Here is a 21,029-nt window from a genome sequence, read left to right on the forward strand (position 1 = left end):
GCCCCTGCCCCTTCCTCTCTCCCTGCCCATCCTGGAGTGGTGCCCACCGCTGCCCACAGGGTCATGTCACTCTCCTGCTATGGCATTTGCTCTCCTACCTGAGAGGTCTCGGACCCAGGCAGAGAGTGGCATCTCCACATCTATCCCCAGATGCTTGGTCCAACCCCTCCAGGCTGGGGGTGCCCCTCTCCAGAGGAGGAATCCTGTCCCTATTCTCCAGCCCTCACTGCAGAGAGGCCAAATCTGAGCCACCAGCTGGTGAGGCAGGCGGATGTGGGAGAGGCACCTGCTCAGGCTTCCTGGCAGCACCCTCCCCTCCCCCACCCAGCACTCCTCCAGGCTGTTTGCTGTGTCACAAGTGGGTCTTTTCCCCCAGGAGAAAATGAGCCCCCTGCAGTGGGGGATGGAGAGAGCCACCCTTTCTCTGAGCTACAGCCTCCCCTCCAGGGGACTCTAGAGGCCGCAGTCACCTGTGTGAGCTCAGACCTGGGACCTAAGTATGGGAACTGGGGGAGATATCCCTGATGTCAGCCTCTGCTCCCCAGTCTGGGCACAGGCTGGTCCTGCAGCTGAGGGGCTCTCAGCACTAGGTCACGGCTTTTCCTAGATGGTCCGACCACAGGTGTCCTGGTGGGAGTGTGGGCTGTGCTGGCTCCCAGGACTGAAGGACAAGCAGCTGCGATCAGGGCAGAGCACACCCAGAGACCCAGCGAGGACATATGACTTGGAAGGGGGAATTGGACATTTCTAGGGTCCTCTGCTGCCAAGCCTTCTCAGACCCCAAGCTCTTAGTCACTGTTTCTCTCTTCCAGGAGGCCTTGGGACCCAGGAACTCCTTCCCCAAGCACATGGGAAACTTGAGTGGAGCAGCAGGAGGCTGAGGATGCGGGGTCCTGGGTGGAGAGAGGGCAGCCCTAGCTGTCCACCTTCCCCTTCCCCCAGCTCAGTAGTGACAGGGCCACAGTCACTGCCACAGGCTCCCCAGAGTGGAGGGTCTCTGTAAACAGCATCATCGGGGTTCTCTGCCATCCAAGGGCCCCAGGGTCTGTGGCTCTGAGTGGAACCCCTTCTTTAGTCTCTTCCCCTGAGACTTCCTGCTGGGTGCCCCTTGCCCTGCATCCCTCCCCAAGTTCCTGGCAGCCTGGGGGAACTGAGCAAGTGAAGAGCAGCCCTGGTTCTGGGAAGGCCGAGTCCAACATTGCACAAGTCCTCACCCCTAGCCTGGCCCCGGTCCAGACAGGCCCATCTTCACTCTTCCTCCAGCATCCTGGGCCCCTCTGGGAGAAGAGCCCCACTCCATAGCTAAGTGGCCTTGGACCAAGTGAGCTTCCACAGAGGCTCTGGTCTTCTGGGTAGGTCCTTCCAGGGTCTTGCCGGGTCGCTGCATATGCTGTAGCCTGTGAGAACCAGGGCAGAGATGAGGATGTGCCGGTCTCTGGGCACTGCTCCTGAGCTCCTGGCCAGCCCCAGCCCCTCTTCCACCTCTCACCCCACTTGAACCAGATCATCCCCCAAGTGTCCAGCTGCGCTGTCCCTGCCTGCCCACCTGCATCCCTCATCTGGGTGTATCTCGATCCACCCAACTGGACGCAGGTGAGGACTCCGTGCCTGGGGACCACATACTGTCAGGCCCTTTGGACAGTGCGTCTACCCCTCCCCCATGCTCCACCCTCAGGAGGCAGGGAGGGTGGGTTCTACTCACTTCCCATGTGTCTCTTCTTCCAGAACCCATAGACCACGATCAGCATCACGGGCAATGGCAGGAACGTCAGCACCCCGACCAGCACTACAGGATAAGGATCCTGGGGCCTGAGGAGCCAGGATGGGGGGCAGTGAGTGCAGACTCCTGCACCCCTGCATGCCACTGGGAGAGGAGCTGGACCAGTGAAAATGCTGACAGCTCCCTGGGGAGTGAGGGCTCTCTTCTGTGGGGACCCAGCTGTGGGAGATGCTCAGAGGGGAGGGGAGGGAATCCCCTTGTGGATGAGAGCGTCTCCCCATGACAGCACCTCTCTTCCCTTTTCCCTCATGTCTGCTCATGGCTGAGGATGCTAGAGAGAACCCCATTTGTAACAGCACAGACCAAGATTCCCGAGGCTGGCTCTTCCCACCTTCGTCCTCTGTCATAGATGCCGTAGGTGCCACCTGTGTGGTCTTGGATGGCTCTCAAACATCCCCTCTATCGTAATCCTCTGTCCTGGACTCTCTCGTCACTGGCACCCTCTATGCCACACGTGGCAGGCAGTGTGGGTGTATGAACAGCCCAGCTTCTCTGCCCTTCAGGGGGCTGTTTCACTCCGGACCACAGAGTTCCCTCAAAGGAACTGAATTCTTTCTGCCCACAGATTGAACTGAATTCTTTCTTTCAGCCAACTTGATGAAGTAACCCACTGGTCACCATCCCCTCCTGCCCCCCTTCCCAAAGCTCTTGCCAGTGTTCCAAATAAGACTCAAATCCTTGTCTCAGAGTCTGCTTCTGGGGAAACCCAAAATTAAAGCATCCCTCACTTCCCACTTCCTGTTCCTTAAGCTGTCATTCTTGTCCTGTTCCTCCCTACCCCTTCCCACACACAGACCCTTATGCTGCCCATCCTGCCATTCACTGCCCACTGCCATCCTTCATGTCACATCATTCCAGCTGCCAGTCCCAACTCCCATTCAGCAACAGGCCAGACTGAGGTCGTAGGGAGTGACAGGGGTAGGTGTGACATGACATTTGCACACTGAGATCTGCACAGACACCAACAACTGCTATCTGGTAAAGTGTATTCAAACCAGGACCCCGGTACCTGATGGGGGGTACTTTGTTGAGGTGAGATCTGCTGGTGTGGCACATTCCTGCAGTGGGCGATCGGGTGCGCAGGTGCCCGGCCTCAGTAGAGGTAGACATCAGGCCAGCAGGGCTGGGAGATGCTGTCTGGGACTCCGTAGTTTCCCTGGGCCCTGTTGGGGAAGTGCTGGTGCCAGTGAAGCTGTAGCCTGTCATGGTGCTCAGTCTGATGGTCCCCGAGGCTGTGGAAGGCCAGAGTCTGGCCAAGGTGAGGAGCCCAGGTGTGAACACTGGCACGCTGGTGGGGGTTTGGTCTGTTGTGACGACAATGTCACTCTTGAGGATGTTGGCCGGGTGTGTGAGAGGCGTGTTTTTCTTGGTCGTGGGGCCTGAGGGTCCAGAGAGGGAGGAGCATTAGAACTGGGCGGCCTGCTGGGAGCAGATCCTGGTGTCCCACACTTGTCTGGAGGCTGGCGGGGGCCTGTCTTTGTCTTTCCCCCTGGACTTTGGACCTGGGATTCTGCTGAGTGACTGTCTCTAGGCCCAGGCCAAACAACCCTAAGTTCCTCATCCTTACTCTGCTCATCCTTGCTCTATCCTTGTTTCCTTGTTTGTCTTTTTTTTTTTTTTTTAAGCAGAAGCGCCCTATTCTTGCTCTATTCCTGAAGAAAAAAACTATAGAAAACCAGGCAAAATCTGCTGAGACCCAGATGGAGGTAAAACTAAAACAAGGGTTGGGCCTCCCCAGTGTCACAGTGGGTTGAATGCAGCGCTGTGAAGCTCTCCGCAGACTTTGCAGCATGGGTTCAATTCCTGGCCGGCCAGGGAGAAACACATGGCGCAGCAGACTTTTCCTGTCTCGCCCGCTACTCCCCTTAGAAGTGTCTTCGGTCTGTCTGCCTGTTCTGCTCCCCGCTCTCTCTGGTGAATTCTTTCGCCCTCCCGCACCTCTGACCTGTACCCCAGTTCTTGTATAAATAAACAAATCTTTAAAAAAAAAAAACTAAAACAAGGGTTAAGTCACCCTCTTTAACATAGTAAAAAACAAGTTCCATGACAGGTCCAGTCGGTAAGAGCTCTACCGAGATGTGAAAGGGGGTGAGTGCAGTTTCCGGTAACACCCTGCACTCCCCACCCCTGTCCTATTTCTCCTAAGGTCTGCTAATGCAGACCCTTTAACTTCTCCCCCTTGTCATTACTCACCCCCATATAAGTTCCTGCTTCTCCCCAGTTTGGCGAAAAGATCTTTAAAGCATGGGCTCCCTCCCTATCCTTGGCTAGTGAGTAAACTCTTGGGTGCTTGAATCTTGACTCACATGTCTTTCCTGGGTTTGTTCAGGTGTTGCATGGCTATAAGCACCCCATTGTTCAGTATCACGATCCAGTGTGTGTGTGTTCAGAGGGTGATATCAGGGAAGAAGAAATAGGCACAGTAAAGAAAGAAGAGACTTTCATGTTTTTTGAGCCTTCGCTGTCCCCACTTGGGCTCAGGGGACACTCCCCTCCCCACCTCACCTCTCCTCACTTCCAGACCTGCCTCATTCCTGTGGGTCAAAAAAGATTTCTGTGCATCAAAACATTGAAAAGGTGTTGAATAGGGACTTTTCTAGTTGCTCATAATTAGTGACTGGGATCCAGAAATGAGGACAACGAAGCCATCAAAGATCCCAATTCCAAAGAACACCACAAGTGGCAGGTCAGATGCCTTCTTTGGGGACACATACAGAGAATCCAAGCTGGTTCTGTTAACCTCATCCACCAACCCAGCCCTTTGCCATGCCATTTGGCAGAAGAACATTAATGTTTGAATGGTGCAAGAGGAAGGAGTTGTAGGAGCTGTGGGGTCTCAATTTGGGGGCAGTGTTTAGTCTATCTTGGCTGAGAACAAGAAAATTGGAGAGAGATGGTAGGGGATAGTGGGAGCTATGGTATTACACAGCTGGGCACTGCAAGGAAGCTTTCCTGAGTGCCAAATGGTCACCAGGGAAGGTGCCTACCTTCCTGAGTAAGAGAACCCAGAACATTGGTGATGGGGATAGGGAAAGAGGCTGAGCTGGAACCAAGTCTTCTACATCGTCCTATTCAACAGCAGAGATGCCCTCAAAGGCCTCTCCAAAGAACTCATGGAGAGGTGCCTTGGGAGAGCCAGCATTTGGAAACCCACCTCATCGGAGATCTCATAGGGCTGAACAGAAAAGGAGTGACATCCAACACAAAGAACTTCTACAAGGGCCAGTGAGGTCACAGAATCATTTCGCTTTCCTTCATTCCTGCCTCATACACCAAGATGGTAGGAGAAGGAGAGAAGAAAGATGAGGTGACTGCTAAGAACCCTTCTTCCCCACCTACTGAATTGAAGGAAGGGGCTTAGGCAGCGGGCTACCTCCCCTTCCCCACTTCAAGTGTCTTGAACCATAAAATCCAGTCTTCAAGTGGGAGTGGAGATTAGGGTTTTACAGGACTGACAATTTTTTATTTCCTAATAACTAAAAAGGTCTTTAAAGTGGGGATCACCCCCAAATTCTTGCTCAGAGAGGGAAAGTAATATATGATGTAGCACAACAGGGGACTCTAAAAGAAAAATAGGCCATTTCCTGTTTGTATTCCTACAGGTTAAGGCTTGAGTAAACTGGTTTCAACTACTTCCTGGGTCCTGAATCAGAACCAGAGAGGACGAATGAGATTTGATCCTACATCTGAGCCTTAGCAGGTGTCATATTCAGTAGAGGGGGGCACAGTTGGGCTAGAGCCACAAGGAAAGGGGGATGATGGATTTCAGCATCATTGACTGCTTTCCCAGCTCTCTAACTGGCTCCTCACCTTTCCTGTCTTAAAACTTAAAACTTCACAGAACCTTGGGACTTGGTTCTTGGCTCTCCACTCTTCTTTTTCTATACCCAAGAGAGAGCTTTTATGCCCTCTTGGCTTTTTAAACAGCTTCATGGAGATGTAATTCACATTCCTTACAACACGTCCATTTAGAGCATCAAATTCAATAGTTATTGGACTATTCAGAGATGTGCACACATCGTCACAGTCAGTTTTAGAATATTTTCCTCTCTCAGAAAGAAACCTTCACCCTCCAGCTGCAGCCCTTGTATCTTCTTTTCCTTCCCCCTAACCCTAAGCAACCACTCATCTACCTTCTCCCTCTATAGATTTCCCTAACCCCATTGATTTTAAACTGTCTTTTCAGAGACACTTTCATATATGTCCCCCACTCCACCCTGTCACCTGAGTTCCAGGATCATATACCAACTGCCTGCTTCATTCTACCTTGGGTTCTAGAAAATACTTTTCACCTTAACATGACAAAATACAGCTCTTAATGGTTCTGCTCCAAACCAGCTCCTCTCTCAGATTTATCCTACCCAATAAATGGCGCTACCATTCACCTTGTTGATGAAATAAAAAAACATGGAGTCATCCTTGATAACTCACTTCCACATGAGCAAACCTTCTTACCTCCCAAACATACAGGGTGAGCGGGAAGTCTCGGCAGCATAGATTTGAGCCTCCACTTTTCTCCCTCTCCAGGGCCCATACCCTACTCCAAAACCCTGTCACTGCCAGCCAGGAAGTGCACAAAGCTTTCTTCCCAGGGTCTTATCCTTCCACAATCCATCCTCCACACAGCAACCACTAAAACCTTAAAGACAAGCCACAATATTTCTCTTAAGTGCTCTAATAGCTTCCTTGTGCTTAGAATAAAACTCGAACTCCCTCTCATGGACTTCAAGGCTGCTGTTGGGCTCTCCCACCTCATCTCCTATCACTGTGCCCCTTACTCAACATGGACCTGTCACACAGGCCTGCCTGGTACAGGCCCAGCTCCTCCTCAGGGCCTTTGAATATACCGTTGCTCACACCTGGAGTTCACATTTCAACAGGTCTAGAGAGATTGCTTCACATAGGGCTCTGTTTGATTCATCTGCTCAGGAGGTTGTCTCTGACTCCCAGAACTTCAGCCGTTCCCCCGACCACTGAGTTACTTTCTATTCCTTACGTGTGCTTTGTTTTCTTAAGACTATTTCTTGTTAACTGAAATTATCTGATGATGTGCTGTTGCCTGCCATCTCCCAGGCACTCACCACATTATGCTCACAGCCTCAAATAGTGCCTGGTGTGTCCCAGGGAGTCAGAGGATATATACTGACAGATGAGTGACTAAAACAGAGCCCTGAGCTGGAAACTTCTATCTGCCACTCTCTAGCTGTGTGATCTTGGACAAGGTCAGAATCACATAATGTTGTCTAGATGTCATTTTCTTCATCTGTAAAATGGTAATAATAACGCCAATGAAGAGGTCTATGAAAACACCACAGGACACCTTATCCATTGATGGATTATTAATCTTATAGCTCTTGGTAGCTGAGGTGAAGGGGACCTGTGTTCACCTCCCCCCTCCCTCCCCAGTTCTCCCCCTACACATCCCAGCCCTGGGTTGGCCTGCTCACCTGGAGACACTTCCAGCTGGAAGCCCATTAAAGGGTAGAGGGTCCCGGAGCTGTTGCGCATGCACCAGTACCGGCCAGAGTCCTGACGCCTAAGGGCCGCCATGGTGACATAGACCACCTTGGCCTTGATGTCATCCTGCAGCAGGTAGCGCGGCCCTTGCGCCCAGACCCGGGTGAACCCAGGCTCACATTTCTTCTTCCTGATTTTGCACCAAACCTTTCCATCCACATGGTTTTTGCGACTTTTGTAGGAGCATTGCACAGATAGGCTCTCCCCTTCAAAGAGCTTCACTCTGGAGTACACGCTTTCAGCAGGCGCACCTGGGGAAATAGGACTTGCTGAGAAGGTGAAAGGGTGGGGGGAGGAGGTATCTTGAATCTCAAAACTTGTGGTGAAGGGAGAGGAGGTGGATACTGCCTTGTTGCCATACTCACTCACAGTTTGAGGGAGAAATGCAGCCTAGACTGAGGGAGCACTCCTCAGTGTGGCAGGAGAGTTACCCAGGCCTCACTGCTAGCTCCTGGTCTGAGGAGACAGGCCCTTCCTTCAGGGAGCCCTCGGGCTGTTGGAGAAGCGCTAGCCCTGCCCTCTGGGAGTTCCTACCTGGGCAAGCCAATCGTCCTGTGCCCCTGAGGAGTCTGAGAATGATTGGGAAGATACAGGGGTAGCCCCTAGGAAATCGCTATTTGATGGCAGAGTCACAGGCAAAGCCCTCAAGGATCCCCCCCAATCTAACCGAGGAGACTCAGCTCTTAGACACAGAGATCCCCATCAGACGCAGGCCCTTGCTCCTTTCATCACCGTGTTTTCTGGTTTGAGGGGTGGGGAGTGATGAGGCCCAGCTTCAGGGCGTTTTGGGGAAAACCCAGGTCTTGCCTTCAATGAGACGGAAGTGTAGACGCAAACACAAGTCATAAAGTTATGAAAGTGCAGAACAAAAACAACAGGTAGATAAGAAAATTCAATATTTGAAAACATTCTGAGAAGTTATTTATTTCACAAATAGGTTCACTTTTAAAATCTTTTAAAAAGCAAATTGAGGCAGCTCTTCTGCCCACCACAGACTATGCAGGTAACTCTCTTTTATTTTCTCCTTTTTCTAATAAACCTGTTCTTTTAAAATGTAAAAAAAAAAGTAAATTGAATTTGAAAATATTCTAGTCACATTAAACCCATAGATGAAATGTGCATACAAACTCCTAGAGCTGCCAACCAAAGAATTGTACAAACTGTACTATTCTTCTACAATACGTTGTTGCTTGTTTAAAAAAAAAAAAAGTAATTTATTTATTTTTTAAATTGTTACTTTTTATGCCCAGGAATATGGTGTGGTTGGTGTACTTCCTATTCTAACCTGATGAGGAGACAATAGAGAGAATGGGGAATATGTTGCAGAGCAGTTGGAGGGAGGGAGGGGGGCTGGGGGAGGGAGCTGCCACGCGGTCCCTCCCTTTGTCTGCCATAACATCAACTCTTAATCCTCTAAACCCCCAGAGCCCTTTATAAACAAGTGCACAAAAAACGTTTCTCCCCATTGGAGAGTGGAAAGCTTGCATTTTGGAGTCTAAATAAGGGCCAGCACGCTGTGCCATTGCCTAAACATGTGAGTAGCTCACCTAAGGTGAGCCAGGTTGGCTGTGAGAACCATGCCTCGGGACAGTGCCTGAATGAAGCAGGTGCTCAGCGCCTGCTTCCTTTACTCCAATGCAGGTTGCCCAGACTTCTCCAGTGGTGCTTCGTGGCCAAGACTCTGCCTTAGTTTCCAGCGCAGCTCGCTGTCGTTGAGGCTCAGAGAAAGGTAACACTCTCTCAAAGCAGTACTCTGTCCCATGCTAACTAAATATAATGATCCAACTCCATTATTTGTTGGGTAGGAGGCTTGGAGTTCCCTGGGATTGCTCACTGAGGACAGAGACACTCTTCTGTCCTCAGAGGAGGAAGGGCCTCATGGGCGGGAACATGGGTGGTGTGACCTTGCAAAGGGTTTCTGGGCTGTGGTCACTCGTGCCCACCTTCCACCCTCTCACAGGCACAGGGGAGTGGGTTATGCTAACCCCACCAAGACCAGAACTGAACAGGAAGTGGTAATTTGGCTGCCATGGCAGCGAGGGAGGGAGAATTGTGGAGGCCCTTCAAGGAGCATTGGCGACTGAGGTGGGAGAGGCCTTCAGGGATTGCTTCCCTCAGACAGGCGGTACAAAATGGGGGTGATGGCCCCAGAATTCCAAAGAAAAGCGAGTTCAAAGGGCTCACAAATGATGCAATGATTTCTGTAAGAACCACAAAGGGCTTTCCTGGCAGAGGCCAAGGGAAGACAGTTTGTGTGAGGAAATTGAGTGTCCCTGGTCCTGAGAGAGACTGGCAGATAAAGTGGCCCATGCAGAGAGGATCCCAAGTTTTATCTCAGTTTTTGAGGCCTGGGTTAGCTTTGTCAGAGGCCAGATATCAGGATGGAGGCTTCTCCGGTCTCCGGTAAGGAGATACTCCGTCAGCCCCAACCATCTCCTCCTCCATCCTGGTAAGCATTAAACAAACTCACTTGACAAGGAAAAGGCCCTCTCCTCCCCCCTGCACCAACCCAGCAGCCCTCTCACCTGATACACGGCCCTGGAACCATAGCAGCAGAAGCAGGGGCAACGTGGGGGCCATGGCATCATCCAGCTGGACAGTCTCAGGCCAGCAGGGGGCCAGGACACCCCGGGGAGCCACGGCAAGGGCCCCAGATCTTTACAGCACCTATGTGCCACTTGGGGACAGACCCAGGGTTCTAAAAGTGCAGCTGCCCATTTAGGGAAGTGAGGAAGTTGTGGGACCCACTGTGACCAACAGACCGCAGGGGCCTCAGAGCAAGGAGAGGGCGGTGCTGGTGGCTGTTTCCGCCCTCTTCCTCGAAACTTCAGGCAGGTGTGGCTGCTCCACCCAGTCGGGGGCCCCCAGCCCAGGGAGGGATGGCAAGGTCAGAAGACTCCTCAGCTTCTCTGACTCCCTTCTGGAAGGTGGTTCTAAAGGGGTACCTCCTGGTCTGTGGCACAGGATCCATCTGGCAAACACTTGTGAGGTTTCTAGAACCTCAGGTACAGACTTCCCTGGAATCTTCTGGGCTCAGAAACTTGGGAATGGAGGCTATCAGGCCACGAGAGGCTATGAGGCAATGCGGAAATCTTTGTTTTTCACATACATTCCCAAGGAGGTTCTTGTTAACTCATTCACCTACTCATTCATGTACTCCTCACAGGATGCATTTGTTCTGGTGCCCTGTAGCTCCCTCTGACCAACTCCTGCCTGGTCACTATGTTCACACTTACAAATGACCCCTTATGTGCTCACATGCAGTCTTATTTTTGTCACGGTTGGAGTGACATAGGGGGAGAAAAGATGCAAATTATAAGACTCCAAGCGTAATGTTTAGTTCCGGAAGGAGCTCCTGGGCCATTACTTGTGGGGGTGCGTGTACACACACACACACACACACACACTGCCTCTCCCTTTTGCTACTTGCTGGTCCGTGTGGTTCTCATCACTCTCTGCCTTTCCCACTGTGGCTTCTACTCACCCACCAGCCTGTTCGGACTCAGAGTCCCTGTTACAGGCTTCCTGAGACTGCAATGCTTCCCTTCCCCCACCTCTTCCAGAAACCACACCCCCAGCCCCTTCTACTCCTAGTTCTGGCCCCCAGCCAGCACATAGGCAAGCCCACTCCACTTCCTCTCCCTCAACCCTATCTCTCCTATACAGCCGCCCCGTTCCAGCTGAAATGACCCAGCACTTGGCCTTACACCCCACCCTTCACTTAGGCCCCAGAAATAAGAGTCAGAGGATAGACTTCTGATGGCCGGGAGCTGTGTCATCCACTCTTTTCGGGTATGGGGACCCAGGTGGACCCCCATAACTGTGTGTGCTTTTCTTACTCACCTGGGTCAATTTCTTCTCCTTAGATGGGATGTAGATGAATACAAGTTCCTCAAGTTTGCATGGGCACAGTCTAAAACTGAGGAGAAACGCCCAAATCCCAATTCAAGAATATTTTATCTTTGCTGACTCCGAACTTTTAGTCTCAACATGCTCGTTTGTTCATTCACTTGCTTGTTCATTCTTATAGTCCTACACGCTGTACATGGTGCTAAGCACTGCGACTGGGGGCATGAAATGCCATCATCAGTTCAGCCCTCTCAGTTCCCTGAAGGCATACTAGGTTTTCTTTATTCACCCCTGTTCAATGCTTGTCCCCTGTCTTCATTCAGGTCCTCGAGATCAAAAACTATCTTCCCTCTCAACAACATGGTGTCTTTCCTCTTTCCTTTCCTCCATCAGAACAGTAAATGGCTTCAAGATTGGGGGAGGGGGCTCATTTATTTGCTGTGGGGGCTTTGTGTGCTTGCAATCAATGCTTCTATGAACCCCCCAACTGTGTGTCCCTCACCAAGTAAAGCATTTTGAAAATTGTGATCACTGTTGACAGCTGTGCCAAAGAGGGTGTAAGAATACACACACCCTCTTTCCACTGGGAGAGGAAGTAGAGACTAGATTCAGTGTTTCTGGAGGGAAATTTGGAAGGGTTTATTAAAATCTCTAAAAATGTGTATGCATTAGACATTTTGCTGAGACGTAATTGAGGGCTTCCTGTGTCTAACATAATGATTCGATACTTGTACACTCTTAATTTTTATGTATGAAATACTTCAACACAACATTATATTTTTGATTTCTTTGTACCCATTTATCCATTCAGAAAACTAAGGTCTAATTGACATAGAATGAGATTCACCCTTGCAATAACAAGTTCTGGGAGTTTGACAAACCCATATAGACTTTTAAGCACCATCATGATCAAGACATAGAAGCGTGCCATTCCCCCTAGAAGTTTCCCCAGGTCCCTTAGTAGTCACCCATTGCCCACCCCCAAGTACTAGCAACACTGATCTGATTTTTTTTCCCCTTTAGAGTTTGGCCTCTACCAGAATATAATAAAAATAGAATGGTCCATGTAGCATATTAAGTTGACTTTGTTCATTTAGCTCAGTGCATCTGAGATGTTGTCAGCTGGGTGTATAAGGAGTTCCTTGTTGTCTCTCAATTGGATCCCACTGTGTGGCTGTAACACAATTTCCTTATCCTTACCCCAACTGAGGGACATTCAGGTCAGTTTCCAGTTTGGGGTTATTCCAAATAAAAGGTACTGCAAGTATTTGTATACAGGTTTTTGTGTGACCATAGGCTTGTTGGACAAATAACCTGGGGTAGAATTTCTGGGTTCTATGGTAAAATTATCTTTCATTTTATTTTATTTTAAAGATTTATTTATTTATACAAGAACTGGGGTACAGGCCAGATGCACGGGAAGGTGAGAGGATTCACCAGAGACAGAGTGGGGAACAGAACAGGCAGATTGACGGAAAACATTGCTGAGGGGAGCAGCTGGCGAGACAGGAGAGGTCTGCTGCACCATGTGGGATTCTCGTTGGCCAGCCGGGATCGAATCCACACTGCAGAGGCTGCGGACAGCTTCACAGCACTGCACTCAATCGCCTGAGCCACCAGGCGAGACCCTATCTTTCATTTTAAAGACACTGGCAAGTTGTATTCCAAAGTGCTGCACCATTTTGCATTTTTTTTTTTTTTGCTTTTAATAAAGTAAATATTTTTTTAAGATTTATTTATTTATGCATACAAGAACTAGGGTACAGGACAGAAGGGCCGGGGGATGAGAGGATTCACCAGAGACAGAGTGGGAAACAGAACAGGCAGATTGACTGAAATACACTGCTGAGGGGAGCAGCGGGCATGACAGGAGAGGTCTGGTTAAGCATCAGCACTATGAAGCAATCTGCATCTACTGCAGCACAAGTTCAATCCCCAGCCAGGGAGGTGACCAACTTGACCCATTTTGCATTTCTACCGGTAATGCTGCAGCTGCTGCCTCTCCTTGCTGGCCTTTCAATATTGTCAGGGGTGGGTTTTCATTGTGGTTTTATTCTGTGTTTCTCTAATGACTACAGAGATACCAAGCTTATTTTATTGTGCTTATTTCCCATCAATATATCTTCTTTAAAATCAATACTTTTTTTAAGATTTATTTTATTTATACAAGAACCAGGGTATAGGCCAGATGTGCGGGGAGGTGAGAGGTTTCACCAGAGACAGAGCGGGGAACAGAACAGGTAGGCTGATGAAATACACTGCTGAGGGGAGCAGCAGGTGAGACAGGAAAGGTCTGCTCGCCTGTGGGTTGCTCCGAGGCCTGCGGGGATCGAACTGGCACTGCCGAGGCTGCAGACAGCTTCACAGTGCTGCGTTCAACCACCTGCACCACCAGGGAGGCCCCAAAGTCTATATATCTTAATCAATGATTTTTTTCCTCATTCTTTGTTTTCTTATTATTGAAGTTTGGGAACACTTCATATAGTCAGATATAATGATAAGTCCTCTATCAAATATGTGCTTTAAAAATAATTTTCCCAGTGTGTGGTTTGCCTTTTTCTTTTCTTGACAGTATCTTTCAAGCGCATAAGTTTTAAATTTTGGAATCCAATATGTAATGGATCATGTTTTTTATGTCATATCTAAGAAATTTTTGCTTAACCCAAGGTCACAATGTTTTTAAAAAACCTTACTCAGGTCTAATTCACACAATATAAAATTGATTCATCTAATAAACAATGATGTGAGCCAATATTAACTCAATAAAAATATTTTTAAATAAAATCAATCCATTGATTTAGTTCAGTGAGTTTAGTATATTTACTGAGTTGTAAGACCTTCAACACAATCCAATTTCAGAACATTTTCATTACCCCACAACCAATATTAATGTATTAATTTCCTATTACTGCAAACTTGGTGACTTAAAACAACACAAATGTGCACTCACACAGTTCAGGGAGCCACAAATCTGATATAAGTAGCACTGGACAAACGTCATGGAACTGGGCAAACAGTGGTCCCACCAGACACTGTAGGGAAAAGAAGTCATCCTTGTCTCCCCACTTCCAACGGGGCCAACGTTCTTTAGTCTGTGACTATCATTCCAGCCTTCAAGGTCAGCTTCTTCAAGTCCCTGTACACTCCACCTTACGTGACCTTCCCTGTATATTTGTCCAGTTCTCCTTCTGCCTCCCTCTAGGTGTTACTAGGCAGGGTGAGGGGCACCCCAGACCCCACAATCTGCCTGCTCTAAATAGGTTCTGCCATCCGCCACATCAACACAAAACATGATACTTTAACGAAAAGGAACTTTAATACAATTAGTAAACAACAGGAAAGGCAAAGTTTCTAAATCAAGCACCCAAAGTCACCCATCCCTTTGTGGGTAAAAGTCCACCCAAACGGGATTGGCCCAGAGCAAGTCCCGAAAGCCTGCCACAAGTCCAAAGTACCTTCCAGTGGGGACCCACAGAAAAGGATCAGAAACAGTCTGACAAGTCTGGGAGGAAAAGAGCAAAATCAAAATCAAGATAAAAGCTGCCATTGTTAACCTCTCTACAGGTTTCTCACCCACATCTGTGTCACCCAGTCCACTACCAAAAGGCAAGCACAGTTTCTTCACGTGTCTCTCGGCTCCATGTGTCTCCTCCAGGTCTCCTTCTGGCTTCATCCTGCTTCCTTCCTTTCTCCATCCCTTCTACAGCTTCTTCTCTCCTTGCTCAGCTCTACCCTCCCTTGGGTGGGGCACCCGGAAACCTGAAACTTCCCTTTTTCCCAGGGGCCACGCTGTTACATAAGGATGCATATATTTGCATGCATTTAGTGCCCAGCCATACCATCCAGGATAATCGCCCCATCTCAAAATTCTGAATTGATCACATAGGCAAAGTTCCTTTTTGCCATATAAGGTAATATTCATAGGCTCCATGGATCAGGACATGGTATTTTTTTCAGAGGCTATTTTTCAGTTTATCGTTTTTCTCCATTCTTGCCTTTTCTCCCACTGCAGCCCCAGGCAACCAATAATCTATATTCTATTCCTTATAGATTTGCTTATTCTGGACATTTGAGGAAAACAGTCATACAATATGCCATTCATTGTGACTGGCTTCTTTCATGTTTTCAAGGTTCAACCATCTGTAGGAGTATCTGTTGCAACAAGTTTTATCAGTGCTTTAACCCTTTAGAGTTGAGTTGTCTTGTTCCTGACTGCAGGGGGAAAGGCTTCAGTCTTTTATCACGAAGCATTTTAGCTATGGAATTTCCATAGATATCTCTTATAAAGTTGAAGAAGTTCCCTTCTAGTCCTCAGCTATTAAATGATTTTTTATCATGATAGGATGTTATATTTTGTTTTATTTTTTGGCATCATGTGATCATATGATTTCTCTCCTTTATTCTCCTTATAGGGTATGTTACATTGATTGCTTTCATCTATGAAGGCAATCTTGCATTCCTGATACAGATCCCACTTGGTTATGGGGTGTAACCCCTTTTTATAGTTTTTGGACTTAGTTTGCTATTATTGTGCTGAGGATTATTGCACATACATTCATTAGTTACATTAGCCTGTACTTTTATTTTTGTGATGTCTTTGGTATCAGGGTAATAGTGGACTCATGGAATGAATTAGGATGTGTCCTCTCCTTTTGCATTCTTTTGGAAGAGTTTGTGGGGAAAAAAGAAAAGAAGAAAAACAAAATTGAATTGCTTACATTATCTGATGCAAATATAAGAGGTATGAAGGGCAGAAATAAAAATTCAACATCTAGAAATTCCAAAAGGAGAAAAAAATAAATAGAGGGGAGAAACTATTTGAAAAAATGATACTGAGAATTTAAAGAAACATGTAAGACACATGAGTGAATGTGTTTAAGTAATTCAAATAGAATGGGTAATTAAAGACCTTATATTAAGACATGTTGTAATAAAAATTTTAAAGACACAATTCTGGAACACTACAGAGAGGTTAAAATGACCAAAACGAAACTGGTATCAGATTTTCCATTGCAACACTGGATAGAAGAAGATGCTGTAATAATAACAACTTTTTTGAAGAAAAATAATTCTTTTGGATATTAAAGGATGAATTAATCACACATTTGAAAAACATAGTGAAGGGAATTAAATAATTTTGAGACCAAAACTGATAAGGTAAAATATTAAAAAGCTATGTGACATGATAGAGTTGTTAGCAAACACTATATATAAAATATATATACTATATATAAATAGTTATCAAATTAACACAGTGTAGGGCCTCCCCGGTGGCACAGCGGTTGAACGCTGGGTTGCAAAGCTGCCCGCGGCCTCTGAGGCGCCGGTTCGATCCCCAGCTGCTCCCCGGCCACCGGAGGAGGGTCCCACATGGTGCGCAGACCTCTCCTGCCGCCCGCTGCTCCCCTCAGCAGTGTACTTTGGTCCTTCTGCCTGCTCTGCTCCCCGCTCTGGCTCTGGTGAATTCTCTCATCCTCCCGCACTTCTGACTGTACCCAGTGCATGTATAAGCAAAAACAAACAAAACAAATAAATATATAAATAAATAAAAACATGCCTCTAATAAAAAAAAAACTATTTAAAAAAAATTAACACAGTGTACACCTTAAACTTGTAGTAGCCTATGTCCATTATTTCTCAATAAAGCCAGAAAAGTTAATTCTTAGTGTCTGAATTAATGAAGATTTATTTCTGTCAGTCTTTTATCCTACTACTAAATTCTTTAAATGAACCTCAATATTTCTGTATTTTATGAGTGAACCCATTTCACTCAAATGGGTTCACTCATAAAATCCATTATGAATGTAATGGATTATACTACCCATTACAGTTGTATAAATTCAATAAATCAAGGAAAGATTGGGTTTAGCCACTTGCAAATGAAAAATAAATATCTGTGGCTTCAACACACACGAGTGTCTGCATTAGTTTTAAATGAATTACATGAGCGTGTGCATTATTTTGTTATGAAAATCCAAGCATAATCAAAACTTTAGAAAATAATATGTAGAACAACCATGGTCCATCACCAGCTTCATTTATCAACTCCCTCTTTTATTTTTTTCAAAACCATTCCCATAGATGGCGCTGTATGCTTTGTTTAGAAACAAAACAGGAAGCACATAATTGCTAGTTATCTACATTCATGGTTCAGGTGGCACAAGGTGACTGCATTAATTAGATGTCTGCCATTCTAGCACCCAGCAAAGCCCGTCTGGGTACAAATCCTAAAGGAAGTCTCACAAGAGACTGTGGTGGAAGAGATTCACACAGTACTGCCTGTAATGGGTGGGGGTGGGAGGGGTGACCAGGCAAAAGAACATGTCTGCCCTGGGTTCTGAAGGAGGCACTGGGGAATGGAAATATAACACATGCAGCAGTCCTGAAACTCAAGGGAATGGGGATGTACACCCAGCATGTTAAAAAAGTATATCACAATTTCTTTTATAAAAGTTAAAAATACAGTCACACAAAGTGCAACACCCATTCATGATAAAAACCCTTGAAATTCTTGGGATACAAGGAACATACCTCAACATTATAAAGGCCCTATATGACAAGCCAACAGCCAGTATCATTCTCAATAGTAAAAAGCTGAAAGCAATTCCATTAAGATCTGGAACAAGACAAGGATGTCCACTCTCACCACTGCTTTTCAATATAATACTGGAAGTCCTAGCCAGAGCAATAAGACAAGAGAAAGACATACAAGGAATCCAAATAGGAAAAGAAGAAGTCAAACTATCACTATTTGCAGATGACATGATAATATACATAGAGAACCCCAAAAACTCCACAGAAAAACTAATTCAACTCATCAATCAGTTCAGCAAAGTGGCAGGATACAAAATCAACATGCAAAAGTCAGTAGCCTTCCTATACACAAACAATAAATCTGAAGAAGAAGAAATAAAAAAAAAAACCATCCCTTTTATTATCGAAACAAAAAAAAATCAAATATTTGGGAATAAATCTAACAAAAGAGGTAAAGAACCTATACAAAGAAAACTATAAAACACTGTTAAAAGAAATAGAAGAAGACACAAAGAAATGGAAAGACATCCCCTGCTCATGGACTGGAAGAATAAACATTATTAAAATGGCCATCCTACCAAAAGCAATATACAGATTCAATGCTATTCCAATCAAAATTTCAATGTCATTCTTCAAAGAAATAGAACAATTATTGATGAAATTCATATGGAATCACAAAAAAACCCGAATAGCCAAAGCTCTCTTGAAAAAAAAAGAAGGGAATGGAGGCATCACACTTCCAGTCTTCAAACTACTACAAAGCCATAATCATCAAAACTGCATGGTATTGGAACAAGAACAGACACACAGACCAATGGAATAGAATAGAACATCCAGAAATAAACCCACAAATTTATGGTCAACTAATCTTTGACAAAGGAGCAAAGAATATGCTTTGGAGCAAAGAAAGTTTGTTCAATAAATGGTGCTGGGAAAACTGGGTCGCTACATGCAAAAGAATGAAGCTGACTACTACCTAACACCATACACAAAAACCAACTCAAAATGGATTAAAGATCCAGTCAAAAAATGGGCAGAAGAGCTAAAAAGAAACTTCTCTGAAGAGGAAATGCAAATGGCCAACAGGCATATGAAAAAATGTTCAACATCACTTGTCATCAGGGAAATGCAAATCAAAACTACCATGAGATACCATCTTACACCAGTGAGAATGGCACATATTAAAAAAAAAAAAAAACTAGCAACAACAAATGTTGGAGAGGGTGTGGAGAAAAAGGAACTCTTCTGCACTGTTGGTGGGAGTGCAAACTGGTCCAACCACTGTGGAGAGCTATGTGGAGATTTCTGGACCTACTAAACATAGAGCTTCCATATGATCCAGCAATTCCACTCCTAGGTATTTACCCAAAGGACACAGAAACATCAATTCCAAAGAACACCTGCACCCCTATGTTTATAGCAGCACTGTTTACAATAGCTAAGCTTTGGAAACAACCCAAATGCCCAAAAATAGATGACTGGATCAAGAAGATGTGGTGCATATACACAATGGAATATTACTCAGCATTCAAAAAAGATAAACACATGCAATTTGCAGCAACATGGATGGCACTGGAAGGGATCATGCTCAGCGAAATAAGCCAAAAAGAAAAAGAAAAATACCGGATGGTCTCACTCATAGCAGGAATCTAGAAAACTTAAATAAGAGACCAGGAAAATGAATAACTATAAGAAAGTGAAAATCAAAATCAACAAAAAACTATGAACCAGAGACACTTTTAGGGGGGGGCGGGAGGGGAGGGATTGGGGTCAGAATGGGGGGGGCTGCAATTGTATGGGGAATATAAAAATAAAATTTATTATTTAAAAAAAATGGATTAAAGAACTAGACAGAAGACCTGAAACCATAAAATATATAGAAGGAAATATAGGCGAAACACTACGTGATTTGCACATCAAAGACATCTTTACAGACATATCACCCAACGCAGTGATAGTGAAGGCAAAGATCAACAGCTGGGACTACATCAAATTAAAGAGCTTCTGCACAGCAAAAGAGACAATAACAAAAACAAAGAGAAACCCCACCAACTGGGAGAACATTTTTGCACCCAACACTAATGATAAAGGACTGATCACAAAAATCTGCAAAGAGCTGATGAGACTCAGCAACAACAAAGAAAATAATCCAGTCAAAAAATGGGCAGAAGAGCTAAAAAGAAACTTCTCTGAAGAGGAAATGCAAATGGCCAACAGGCATATGAAAAAATGTTCAACATCACTTGTCATCAGGGAAATGCAAATCAAAACTACCATGAGATACCATCTTACACCAGTGAGAATGGCACATATTAAAAAAACTAGCAACAACAAATGTTGGTGAGGGTGTGGAGAAAAAGGAACTCTTCTGCACTGTTGGTGGGAGTGCAAACTGGTCCAACCACTATGGAGAGCTGTGTGGAGATTTCTGGACCTACTAAACATAGAGCTTCCATATGATCCAGCAATTCCACTCCTAGGTATTTACCCAAAGGACACAGAAACATCAATTCCAAAGAGCGCCTGCACCCCTAGGTTTATAGCAGCACTGTTTACAATAGCTAAGCTTTGGAAACAACCCAAATGCCCAAAAATAGATGACTGGATCAAGAAGATGTGGTACATATACACCATGGAATATTACTCAGCATTCAAAAAAGATAAACACATGCAATTTGCAGCAACATGGATGGTGCTGGAAGGGATCATGCTCATCGAAATAAGCCAGAAAGAAAAAGAAAAATACCGGATGGTCTCACTCATAGCAGGAATCTAGAAAACTTAAATACGGGACCAGGAAAAAGAATAACTATAAGAAAGAAAAAATCAAAATCAACAAACAACTATGAACCAGAGACACTCTATGGGGGGTGGGGGGCGGGGAAAGGAGGGATTGGGGTTAAAATAAGGGGGTTGTAGGGCCTCCCCGGTGGCGCAGCGGTTGAGCGCTGGGTTGCGAAGCTGCCCGCGGCCTCTGCGGCGCCGGTTCGATCCCCGGCTGCTCCCCGGCCACCGGAGGAGGGTCCCACATGGCGTGCAGACTTCTCCTGCCGCCCGCTGCTCCCCTCAGCAGTGTACTTCGGTCCTTCTGCCTGCTCTGCTCCCCGCTCTGGCTCTGGTGAATTCTCTCACCCTCCCGCGCTTCTGACTGTACCCAGTGCATGTATAAACAAAACAAACAAACCAGCAAACAAATAAATAAAGCATGCCTCTAAAAAAAAAAAAAAAAAAAAGAGAAAAAAAAAAAATAAGGGGGTTGTAATTGTATGGGGAATATAAAAATAAAATTTAAATAAAAAAATAAAATAAAATTTATAATGTAAAAAAAAAATACAGTCACAGAAAACAG

At 46.0% G+C, this 21,029-nt stretch overlaps 1 protein-coding gene across 1 annotated transcript; it reads right to left on the minus strand.

Moving 5' to 3' along the window:
- Window positions 1-344: 344 nt before the first annotated feature.
- Window positions 345-10,004, minus strand: TREML2 (triggering receptor expressed on myeloid cells like 2). The gene is made up of 5 exons (XM_037518712.1): window positions 9,823-10,004; window positions 7,228-7,548; window positions 2,790-3,159; window positions 1,703-1,809; window positions 345-1,397 (listed from the first exon to the last, which is right to left on the minus strand). Exons 1-5 carry the CDS (start codon window positions 9,875-9,877, stop codon window positions 1,303-1,305), a joined length of 948 nt encoding a protein of 315 aa, XP_037374609.1. The 5' UTR covers window positions 9,878-10,004; the 3' UTR covers window positions 345-1,302.
- Between the last annotated feature and the right edge of the window lie 11,025 nt (window positions 10,005-21,029).

This window comes from Talpa occidentalis, unplaced genomic scaffold, assembly GCF_014898055.3.
Source record: "Talpa occidentalis isolate TD23 unplaced genomic scaffold, MPIMG_talOcc4v2.1 talOcc4.2, whole genome shotgun sequence".
In the NCBI taxonomy this organism is placed as follows: domain Eukaryota; kingdom Metazoa; phylum Chordata; class Mammalia; order Eulipotyphla; family Talpidae; genus Talpa; species Talpa occidentalis.

Excerpts from the sequence above, each read along its gene's own strand:
- TREML2 (XM_037518712.1), bottom strand. The coding sequence starts at position 9,877 with ATGGCCCCCACGTTGCCCCTGCTTCTGCTGCTATGGTTCCAGGGCCGT. Across the intron at positions 7,549-9,822 it reads GTTCCAGGGCCGTGTATCAG|GTGCGCCTGCTGAAAGCGTG; the intron begins GTGAGAGGGCTG and ends CTATTTCCCCAG. Across the intron at positions 1,398-1,702 it reads GAAGAAGAGACACATGGGAA|GCTACAGCATATGCAGCGAC; the intron begins GTGAGTAGAACC and ends TGGTTCTCACAG.